We start from the raw sequence: 11,844 nt of genomic DNA, 5'->3' as shown, positions 1-11,844 counted from the left end.
CGGTTCAGAGCCATGCTCCAGAGAGCTCGTGACAAGTGCGTCAAACTGAACCCTGAGAAAGTCGTCGTAGCTGCTCCAGAAGTAGGCTACTTCGGACATATCCTCACGAGGACGGGTTGAAGCCAGACCCGAAGAAAGTTAGAGCCATTACCAGCATGAAGGCACCCACCAACAAGGCAGAGGTGATGACGATGCTAGGGATGGTCAACTATCTCGCAAAGTTTACCCCTAACCTGTCAGAGGTTACGGCACCGCTGCGAGAGCTTCTCAGAGAAGACATAGAGTTTGTGTGGGACAACAAGAGGAAACAAGCGTTCGCCGACATGAAGAAAGTCGTAGCCGAAGCCTCCACGTTGTCGTACTACGACCCACACAAAGAAGCAACCCTGCAAGTAGATGCGTCCAAGTACGGACTAGGAGCTGTCCTGATGCAAGAAGGAAGACCAGTCGCGTACGCATCAAAGTCGTTGAATACGACAGAGGTCAACTATGCTCAAATCGAGAAAGAGCTCTACGCGATCGTGTTTGGATGTGAGAGATTCCACCAATACGTGTATGGCCGAAGCGTCACGGTAGAGTCAGACCACAAGCCACTAGAAGCAATCACCAGGAAACCACTAAGCTCAGCGCCGGCAATGCAACGGATGCTACTGAGATTACAGAAGTACGACCTGGTAGTGCAGCACAGACCTGGCAAGGATATACCAGTAGCCGACGCTCTGAGCAGGCTGTACCTGGAGGAGACTGACGACAGGTCAGAAACATTTGAGGCACAAGTGCACATGGTGAAAAGCAACCTGCCTGTGTCCTCACGGAGGATGGAAGAAGTCCGCCGAGAAACACGAGAAGACTCACAGTTAGTCACTCTCAAGGGCACCATCAAAGAAGGATGGCCCGACACGAAAGACAAGTGTGACCCGCAAATCGCAGAATACTGGAACCACCGAGACGAGCTGACCGTCCATGATGACGTGATCTTCAAAGGGCAGAAGATCTTGGTTCCAAGGTCAATGCGAAAAGAGATGCTAGACATCCTGCATGAAGGTCATCTGGGTCAAGAAAAGACAAAGGCAAGAGCCCGAGACATACTGTTCTGGCCAGGCCTAAACGCCCAGATTGACGAGAGGATCCAGAGATGTGCAGTATGCCAGGAACATCGATCCTCCAACGTGAAAGAGCCAATGACGCCACATCCGGTCCCGCAGAGACCGTGGCAGAAAGTCGCAACAGACCTGTTTCACTGGGACGGGAAAGACTTCATACTGATTGTGGACTACTACAGCAAGTACATAGAGTTCCACAAACTGGAGCGCACCCGATCCACAGACGTGATAATAAAGCTGAAGAAAACATTCGCAACACACGGAATCCCGGAGGAAGTCATCAGTGACAACGGACCGCAGTATGCGAGTGAAGAGTTTGCAAGATTCGCGCAAACGTGGTCGTTCACACACACCACGTCAAGCCCGCACTATCCTCAGTCAAACGGACTGGCTGAGAGAGCTGTGCAGACCATGAAACGCCTGTTACAGAAGGCGAGAGCGGATAACAAAGACCCGTTTCTCGCACTGCTGGAGTACAGGAACACTCCAGTAGACAACACACTACCGTCGCCGGCACAACTCCTGATGAGTCGAAGATTGCGCACGCGCCTGCCGACGACAAACGAACAGCTGACGCCGAAGTCTGTCAACCACGACAACGTGCGACGACAGCTAGAGCAGAAGCAGCAGCGTCAGAAGACGCAGTACGACAAGTCCAGCCGACCTCTCCCACCGATATCAACTGGAGAAGAAGTAAGGATACAGCAGCAAAACAAGACGTGGACACCTGCTACAGTTATCCAGCAGACAGAACAACCCAGATCATGGCTAGTAGAAACGCCAGACGGTGTGCAATATCGGAGAAACAGAAAGCATCTTCAGAAGATAAAAGAATCCAGCGTTGACACCAGCGACGAGTCCGCGCTCGACGAGTCTCCGACACCAGTCCTGAATGACACCGCAGCACAACCGTACATCACCCGATCTGGAAGAGCTGTGAAGCCACCCGTGAAATTGGACTTGTGAAATTTAAAGTTGACAGAACAAACCGGAAAACGGACTGTGATTCTGGACTACGATTCTGGACTTGAAGAAGTTAGCAAAGCAGCAAGTAGCAGTAATGCATGCGAGAAACTAGAATGCAGTGAATAGAGGTAATGCATGCCAAACAATTAACCTTTTAAACAAAGGGGGATGTTGTGATATTAAGCAAAGTTAGACGACACCTCTCTAACTCTCTGTGATAGACTAGTCCATATCTGAATATTAAGTAGCTCAGTCTAGTAGAGTAACCCCAGACTCTAGTTCCCCCTCTTTCTGCCTGGACTCCAGACTGAGCACATCCACGTTTGTACCGTTACTAACCCTTCTGGATTAAAGCATCTAAAAAGGCAACTCAAGGTCTCTGTCCAAATCCACTGTCGAGTTCTAAGAGTACATCACAGGTGACATAGGATCTATTGTAGATGGTCATATCTATAACAAGTCAGTCTCTAATCTTTTTGTTTTTCTAGGGCGACTGCGGTTTGTCCACATCAACTTCTGCAAGTGTGAACCTGAGCTAGTGTCATTAGTGAGATACGGTTTGTGGGGTGCATCAGAAAACCCGCAGACAGCCTTTGCCGTGTCCCTGTTGGAATGGCTTGTTATCCTTGGCAACGAATGCCATGTGTCTGTAGAAGGGTTCTGCAACTCTATTCGCTGGAAGAACAACCTCTCTCTTCCTGAGGTTAGTCTTGGTGTCTTTTATTTATACTATAAACTAAGCATATTCTTCCAATTTTCATTTCATTTAACAGAGGGACTGAAAGTGAAACTGACAGATTACACCATATGACTGACAGATTAATATGCTGTAAACTTACATACATGGTATATATATGTACATTTCACACAGATGAACAGTCTATACAGGTCTTTGGTGGGGGAACCCATCTCTTTGTTCAGACAATTCTTCTACCGGAAGTCGACATTGACAGACCTTTCCCCATGGCTGAATTATGGAACTATCTGTCCTGCTTGTCCCAAAGTAAGCCACCCCCCACCCCCATCATCTCATTCTGTAACAGTTTTTTTAGTAAAACTAGCTCTATTGTAAATACTACTATATCTTTTGTTTACGTTGACACTTTTGGAATAACGATCCCTCTCAGCAGAGCTAAGGCGGCCCAGGCCTGCCTTGCCATATACCTCATTTTAATATTATGATTGGCTACTTTAATATTGTAATAAACCAAGTGCGAGTGACTTGCTTGTAAATATGCATAAGTTTGAGTATCTGTTCACCGCCTTCGGTCCCGCCCGCTTTTGCATCTGTATCAAGCGTTAATTTCTCCTGGTGAGTTAATTGTTGGACCCCCAGGATTTTTTACAAGGTGGCCTCCAGCATACAGACAAAGGAAAAGCCAACACAGGTCTAGATTGCATCAAGGAGGTCAAAAAAATATTTTTTACCTGCATGATTGCATAGAGGTTTCATGTTTTTGGGCTGCACTGTAAAAGTCTGAAATAAATTCAACTCGGTGCGGTGAAATCGTCTCTCCCCGGCAAAATCCCTCAGCAGCAAAACGTAGCTGTCCCTCCACGCCACCCCCAAGAAATAATGCCCTGCCTCAGAAGTCTGCGAAGGAGGCTACGTTTCTCGGTCAATTTCTACTATTTATTCAGCATGCAAAGGAGTCTGAAGGAGGCTATTTGTGGCACAATGAAGCAAGTCGGAGGCCAAATCATTTTACGTTTACCGTTTCTGTCCTCTTGGTAGAAGCATGGAGGTAAAAATTAACAGTAATTTTTTTTACCCCCATGGTAGAAGCAAGGACATTATACACTCTGTATAATGTCCTTGGTACATGTAGAAGCAAGTAGTAACCTTGATACCAAGACCTATAGCGCACAAGGCCCCGAGTTAGCCAGAGTACAGGCTCAGGGCTATAACTGAGAGGCTCTGTGGTAAAATTTCTTCGGGGGCATGTTAGTCCGGGACCCGAGAAGCTGGCCTAATTGTACGCCCTGGAAACAGTCTGGCGCCCAGGCTAGTTAGAAGCAGCCTGATAGAAAAAAATGCCCTTCCCGTGCGTGATATTTAAACAATCACAACACATCATGTAATTTTTGCTACTTTGTAACCCATTTTATTATCTGCCTACTTGAATCACTGGATCTCGTGATACGAGTCTCCCAGTCCATTTTCTGAGAGGAAATTATGTATATATACCATAGATTGTTGAGCAAAACTAGCTAAAATACGGTAATAAATGTTCTTCAGCCTTTGTTATGAAGACTTTTGGCATTTGCAACTTTTTTCGTTTCGTTTTGTCTTCTCTCTTACAACCAACCTCCTTTCAAGTAAGGTAAAGACAACAATGTGACAGTCCCTGACTCACAGAACTGCGCATAACAATACGTCCTTATGCAAATGCGGATGGCTCATAATTGTGTCTCGTGGAGGTGCTAAAACACCTAATTGATGTGGCTGTCAACATGATTAATTGTGATTGATGGGAGAAAATGGGCAAAATGTGGCTTTCCTGCTACAAATTTGTAGTACAAACTTTGAACGATTTTAAAGAACTATAGCCACCTTTCAGGAAGGAAAACAAGTATGTCAAATGATGCGTCATGTCCCGTTCTACACCAAAACGATATGAATATTTTGTTAAATGATTGCTACATTTTGTTATAAGCCAATTTCTAAAGAGCTAACCTCAAAATCTATCAATGATATTCATAAAAAACAATTTTTCAAAACAAAGGAAAGGAAATCTTGATTTGACTCACCAGTTTATGTTGGCATTATTATTCTAATGTTGTTCTAATGGCATTATTATTTTCATAATAGACTTAACATAACAACATCAAATTTATTTAGACGCACTGATATTCATCTAATTTATCTCCCCTGCAAATTTGAGCCATTTTGAAACATGTATTGTCGAGTTATTACAAGTTTTATTCAGGACCTAAGTGGTAGCTAGAATATGCCCTGGGCCGCCTTAGCTCTGCTGAGCTATGGTATATATAGGTGTGTTATTTTTCTGCCTTCTTTCAATTTCTAGCAAAATGGGGAGCAGACCATCCTGCTTGATGGAAACTTTGGACTGGTCCGTAAGGCCAGTTCAGGCACCAGCATTGTCCCGCCACACCATGGTAGTCGGCTATTTCTGGAAGATGAAGTGGTGAAGACTTTCCTTGAGAAGTACAAGAACAAGGATCAAGCCAAACCTGATGAGGCAACAACAATATTTACTTTCCTATATAATGTGAAACTTGTATGTCAAATTGTGTAATCTGTGATCCTATAACAGCACTGATTGTCTATGCCTTAGAATTTAAAACCACATTTTTCTTTCTTTTTACATATACAGGCATAGCTTACTTTTACTTATGTACATGTAGTTATTTAATACTTCTTTTTATTTTCTAAACAGGACTGTAATCACTTCCAGGCAGGCTCAAAGATAAGGTCTACCAACAGACAGGAGAAGTAAGATGTCAGTGGCGTGTTTGGTTCTTCCTGTAGGCATGAAATGCCAATCAGATTCCTAAACATGTCACGAGGAGAGAGGTTAGTTAGTACAGTATGATTATTTGATATGTTCCACATCTGCCTATTAAAATTAGGGGTGTATGGGGTATATTAGAAGTAAGAGTAACCAATTGTTAATTTTTAGTTACAAATGTTAATTTTTCTAAATGTAGGCATTTTGAGCTATGACCCATGTTTTGGGGTAGGAATGCAGGGTCCACTCTGAGATGTAATCATATTAATAACATGTATGTCAACAATTGCTAGTCATTTATTTAACTAAGAGTAACTAAAGATAATAGTTACATTTTAACTGAATATTGTTTTTTTTTATGGTTTTCAATAGTCTGGGATATCCTGTCCTCCTAATTCAACAATTGGTTCAGCAGGCACAACTCAAAAATATCCGCCTGCGTGTGGTGTATGACATCGGATGTGTCTTGGAAGCTCATCTGAAAGTGAGTCATTTTCTGTAACTTTTCTTGACCGTTGCTTAGCTTTACATATTGTATGTTTATTTTAAAAACAAACTGAAAAGTAGTTCATGTGTCACGTTCTTTTTGATCTTATCAAATCTTTGTATCTAATTTCTAAATGGACCTTTTGGCAGTCATTTGTAAATGGTAGGACACACTGATTTGATTATATGGATGACATACGCTCGTTCTTGCTACCATACTGTAAGTCCATTATGTCCTCGGTAGTCAGTCAACCTTTCATTGTCCAGACCACTTTAATTTCATTTTTACTTTTTTTTATTCCCCTTTTTCTTTATTAACACGCTTACATCAGTTTTTGTGTGCCCAAGTCATTTATATACTTCTGGAATCAAGTCAGTATGGCTTTACCCTACTTAACCATACTTATCATTTGTCTCACTTCTTTTGTCTTGCAGAGAACTAAACAACAAGATCTTCTGGATCGAGTTAATCTTGCAATACCCATTTCCATTGTACGGCACAAACACCTGTCAGGTACTTACAAATGTATTCCACTGTAATTACTTAGATGTGTATTTTAAATGATTTTCTTCTGAACCACAATACAGGACAATATTTTCAAAACTATGACTTCCAAACCTGAATTATTTTTGTGCTTCCCTGTGAAATCTATCACGTTTTAACTGCTTTGATGAAACAAAAATGCTAATTAATCTTATTGATCCTCTGTGAACTCCTGCAGATTTCATGTATTTGTGCCAATCACATCAATTGGTGTGATAACATATGATGTTCAAGAAATATCATACATTGTTATATATGTCTTGTATTTCAGATATTGTATAGCACCAGGAGGAAAGAGGGCTTTGGCCTGACTGATGGTGAGGGCATGGAAAGGATATGGTCTCACCTGAGGCCATTCTACAGGATTACAAAGGAGATGACGCCTTCTCATCGCATTGATCTACTGACTGATGCTGCTCTACATTATGCCAGGCGAAAGGCTACTGACATAGGTATGTGGATGTACTCACAGAGATTTTCTTGATGCATAAGTCATTAATTTCAACAAGCATTTTAAAGGATCATTTCTTGCTTAAGGACTTTTGTTATATTACTATTACTACATGTACTTTTTTAGTAAATCTGTTACAATTCACAGCCTTCTTTTTATAACAGGTAGACTGTATCATAACTTTCTAGGTAATGTTTACAGAATTTGTTACTCCTTGTGTCGAGAGTAGGTTTATTATGTGATCTTTACTAATGTTCTGTAGAAGCTGCTCTTCTACAAAGAATGGACAAGGCAGGAAAGATGCAAGCCCTGTCTGAAGAGAACATATGCGAAGTAGTGAAACAAGCACCAGGTAAATGTTGTTTGAAGATAAATTGACCAAGCACATTATTCTTTCAACCCTTTTCCCAATGCATGTTTTGCACTACTTGTGTTAAGGGTGCAACCCAAAATCCTCCAATGGTGTATGTTGATATAGCCAAGATATGGTACGTGATATGCTGCAGACCAACCATAGTGTATAATAGTTATGATATAATAATTACTTCATCTTTTTTATTTATCCCCCCACTTCATGATATAAAGATATGGGTATTAATGTGTTATATTGATGCCGATGTAACACAGTTTGTTTGCTCACTGTTTGAATGTGTTCACTGTATTGATGTATTGCTGTATATTTTACATAGTACCAGTCACAGAGGAGGACATGAGAAGAATGTATGTGAAAGAACAAGAAAACTTCCGACAAAAGAAGAATCAGGCGCCACCAGGTAAGAATGAGATTATACAATTTTTAGTCTAATGTTACAACAGTAAGAATTTTTAGGATTTTCTTGTGCTCTGCCACTACGGACTTACTTTTTGAGTCTTTGTAATGATCATGATATGTACGTAGAAAATGACTTTGGAAATGTTTGAATTTCTACCACTGACTATAGTCTTGTTTCTTAGCTGGTATGTGCAAGTGGAAGAAAGACTATGTGAAAACTCGGCTCAAGCACCAATCATTACAGTAGGTATTCATTATGTCTTTCTCATGTCAAAGTCAAAGGGTTGCTATGTACATCAGAAATTACTTATAATGGACTATTTTCAGTGACACTAATAGTCTGTGTGTAATGCTTCTTGATTACTCAGAGTTACAAAATTTTGTGAAGTTTGTATTCTTGAACAAGACAGATTTGATTTGCTGGTTTGATGTTTTGTTTATTGTTTGAAATTTATTCCTACATTTCTGGTTTGTTATTATGGGAAATGTAACCAACTTAGTTCTTTAGAGCCTTTAGTCAACAGATTTTCTTAAAAACATATGTACATTTTTTTAAAATTAACATTCAATGTTTAAAACAAAACCTGTTTCAAATGGATATTTAAAGTCAGATTAGATAGCATAGTCTAGTCAAAAACCCTAATATTGTTTAAAATTTGACTCCTAGAGAGGATATCCTTGCCACAGACGATGACACATCTTTGATGACAGTAGCTGTACACCAAAAGATTGAAAAACAGTAAGTGTTATTCATAACCATGATCTTTTTTTGCATCTAATGTAAAGATAAACGTCATTTTTGCTGAATTGCTACTGTACATGTACACTTTGTAAACGTGTCTCTGATGTCACTGCCTGAAATGGTCAATATGAAGAAATTGTACTAAGCAATTTCTACCAATATTCACTTTGTAATGCTTCTAAGTGATAGTGTTAATGCCATTCAGAGAATTGAAGGTTATGTAACATGTGTTTACTTTGTAGGTTGATGGCCAAAATTGAAAACTTTGAAGAGTCACCGCATAAGGCGTTGGGACATTGACAGTGCCAACTTCCAGTCTGTGTTGAAGGCGCTTGACCAAGAGGAGAGAACAAACCTTCTCACAGAGGCAAGGTCAGAAGCAAGCGAGAGAGTCTTCCTTCTAGCCTGCAAAGCCAGGTATCCAGGTGTGTATTTTGCTACAAATGAGTTATCCGCCTTCCATCAATTGTGCACATTGTCACCAATTGTGCCAACTTGTGGCTTGTGTTACAGATGTACATTTAAGCAAATGACAGCAGTGGAGCAAACAGTTCTGACCAATGCATTCTCTTGACTTGTCGTTTCAGATGGGCAGGCTATTGCAAAAAAGCTGTCTGGCCAGCTTCAGTCTATCAATTTGAAGCTGGCCAAGACAGTTAAAGAGTATAATAACTTGGAATGGCCACCACAGGACACAAAGTTTCCTTCAGTTATTGACATCGCTGAGGCCCGTGATCCCTATTGGCAGGGGTATTTCAACATGGATCTCCCAGTTGGGGTAAGTGATTAATGCTGCAGAATCAATTATGTTTGCAAAATGTTTCATTTACTGGCTGTTGTGTACATGCAATCTATATACATGTATGTCTTTTCCTTTTTACAGTATCTGTGCATTTAGAAGAAAAACAAATTCTACATGTTGGGGAGAAATGTAACTGCAAAAACAACTGCTCAAGTTATTTGGGAACAGTTTTTCCTAATACATGTACTCTGAAAATATTTGCTCTCAATACTTTGAAACTGAGCTAGAGCTAGGCAGAAGTTGTACATTTGTACAGTTGTACGGAAGCAACATTTATGTCCAACAGAGAGCATGGTGAACTTTTACTGGTTAAGCCATGAGGGGTTTAGTAATAAGCTGAAAGACTAACATATGTATTTAGTATCTTACTCATTTAGGTGACATGTGTACATGGTTGCTTTTTAAAATCATTTTATTGATTTATATAGATATATAGATAGATGATCGATAGATAGGTAGATAGATAGATAGATAGATAGATAGATAGATAGATAAAAATAGATAGATAAAAATAGATAGATAAAATTTGTATATAGATATATTCATGTATCATTCATGTATTCCACAGGAAGAAGGAGACCTGCCTTATAGCCTCCAGAGGAAGGCTATAGATGCAGTCTGCATGAAGAGATGTGCCCAGGAGGAAATTGGGATTGTAAAGGAGGAGATGAGGGAGGTGCTTGCCTTCCTAATCCAGCAAGTTGAAGATCTGCAGCGTACCTTCATTAAGATTGATAATGTGGGAGAAAGGGCAGCTCTCCAGACAAAGATGATCAAACTGCAACTGCGTCTAAAAATGGCAGTACGAGTGTTCAGACCTCATGTATCAGAGCTTCCAGACCTCCCCCCCTTTCTGCCTTGTGTAGCTAATGATGACACATATGATGTCACAGTTGAAGACTTAGTCGCCTTTGGTAGTATTGAGGAACAGAACTGTGAGGAAGCTGAAGAAGATGAGTGGATTTCTCTGGATTGAGCGTCATTATCTACCTTAGATAAGCTGTAGTAAAACATGATTGCTTGTGTGTATTCACTATTCAAGTTAGAACTGAAGCAAGTAGTGGCATCTGTTTTCACAGCTTTTTCAGTTATAGTGATTGATAAAGTTTTAATCTTTTCATGTCACACAGACACACCTCCATGGGCTCTTGTTTAATGGCCTGTGGCTGTGTTCTATGTGATTTACAGAGGATTTCATGTGATCTGATTGATAAAACATGTACACATGGAGATGGAGAGATGACGTGCAAATTGATAATTTGTGATTTGCAGGCAATTTCAGGCTAGCTAGCTTTGGTTACTGAAGCCATGTCATTATGTTAGAAATTGTACATTGTGTCATGAAACAGTATTAAGCAGGCATATTGCAATTGATTTCAACTTTTTCGCATCAAATTCAGTATTGTTTGCTGAAACAACATGTACATGTACTAGTAAGCACAGTTGTACAAATTGATGAAGCATGGGGAGACTGCAAAACTACTGTTAGAAATGCTAAAATGAAAACATTCCTGGTTTGTCATGTAGGTCACTTCCAGGAAAACTGGCTGAATTGAATTGATTAATGTGTTCTGAGGCAGCCATTGAGACTGTACTGCATGGGTGGGGTATCTGTCGTGTTTAACAGATGGTTTAACAGATGGTTGGACATTTTTTAATGGAAAATAGTAATGACAAATAGTATTTCCACGTCCTGTATTTAAGTTTAGTTACATACAGGTGATTGGCATGAGAAGTTGCTTAGACTAAGAATGGTTTTTGATGTTTAGTACTAGTATATTTAATGGAATTATTTTCAATACTAACTTGAGAGCGTATTACCAAAACTGTAAATAATTACGAGTACCAAAACTGTTATGAAATGTCATTGTGCCATTTTATTAAAGAGGTACCGAGTGTTACATGATAGACCTGTTTCTTTTTATTTGTAGGTAGCTTGTTAGATGGAGATACAAATAAACCATGTTGACAGGTACTTTTTAAAGGTTGACATGGGCATGAGCAATGTGGTGTTGCATTCAAACAGTTTAGTAATGTCACATAAAAATAAAGTAATAGTGACAGTAGTGATATGGTACAGGGCTGGGTATATACAGGTTAGTGCAGGAATAACAAGAGCTATGCAGGTATTTCTGATGTCTACCTGCACTGGCTTGCAATACCACCTGTATATGCTGGTTATAGTGCATGTAGAATTGTAGCTGTGCAGATATTTCTGACGTCTACAGGTCTGCACTGGCTGGAAACACTAACAGCATATATACTGCAGGTAGAATTCGAGCGCTAAACCGTGGACATTGTATAAAGGCCTTGTAGAAACGCAGTGAGGCAATGTTTGGGTCGTTGAGACTTGCATATAGCCTGGGTACCATCTGGATTTTCGCTTGATTTTTTCATTTTTTCGACCGTGGCGGAGCGAAACTCCGGATGGTACCCAGGCTGACTTGCATATACTTCTCACCAGACGTGTGTGGCACCGTGTGTGTGCCATGAGCCATACATTTC

At 40.4% G+C, this 11,844-nt stretch overlaps 2 protein-coding genes across 2 annotated transcripts in view; both read left to right on the top strand.

Annotated features, from left to right (window-relative positions):
• LOC109474388 overlaps positions 1-2,902 on the top strand; it is a 7,137-nt gene extending 4,235 nt beyond the window's left edge. The window contains exons 3-4 of the mRNA XM_019774690.1: positions 2,558-2,772; positions 2,888-2,902. Coding sequence (XP_019630249.1) covers positions 2,558-2,772; positions 2,888-2,902 — 230 coding nt within the window. The remainder of the gene's footprint in view (positions 1-2,557; positions 2,773-2,887) is intronic.
• Positions 2,903-5,482: 2,580 nt separating this feature from the next.
• On the top strand, positions 5,483-11,225 carry LOC109474396. Its single transcript, XM_019774697.1, has 10 exons — positions 5,483-5,607; positions 5,915-6,026; positions 6,844-7,024; positions 7,286-7,375; positions 7,713-7,796; positions 7,978-8,038; positions 8,463-8,534; positions 8,780-8,962; positions 9,125-9,315; positions 9,908-11,225. Exons 1-8 carry the CDS (start codon positions 5,570-5,572, stop codon positions 8,835-8,837), a joined length of 696 nt encoding a protein of 231 aa, XP_019630256.1. The 5' UTR covers positions 5,483-5,569; the 3' UTR covers positions 8,838-8,962; positions 9,125-9,315; positions 9,908-11,225.
• The last annotated feature ends 619 nt before the right edge of the window (positions 11,226-11,844 follow it).

This window comes from Branchiostoma belcheri, unplaced genomic scaffold (assembly GCF_001625305.1).
Source record: "Branchiostoma belcheri isolate BF01 breed outbred unplaced genomic scaffold, Haploidv18h27 scaffold307, whole genome shotgun sequence".
NCBI classification, from domain to species: Eukaryota; Metazoa; Chordata; class Leptocardii; order Amphioxiformes; family Branchiostomatidae; genus Branchiostoma; species Branchiostoma belcheri.
This window is presented reverse-complemented; position numbering and strand designations above follow the sequence as displayed.

Coding starts and splice junctions, on each gene's coding strand:
- LOC109474396 (XM_019774697.1), top strand. CDS start 5,570: ATGCCAATCAGATTCCTAAACATGTCACGAGGAGAGAG. Junction 7,025..7,285: donor GCGAAAGGCTACTGACATAG/GTATGTGGATGT, acceptor AATGTTCTGTAG/AAGCTGCTCTTCTACAAAGA. Junction 7,797..7,977: donor GAAGAATCAGGCGCCACCAG/GTAAGAATGAGA, acceptor CTTGTTTCTTAG/CTGGTATGTGCAAGTGGAAG.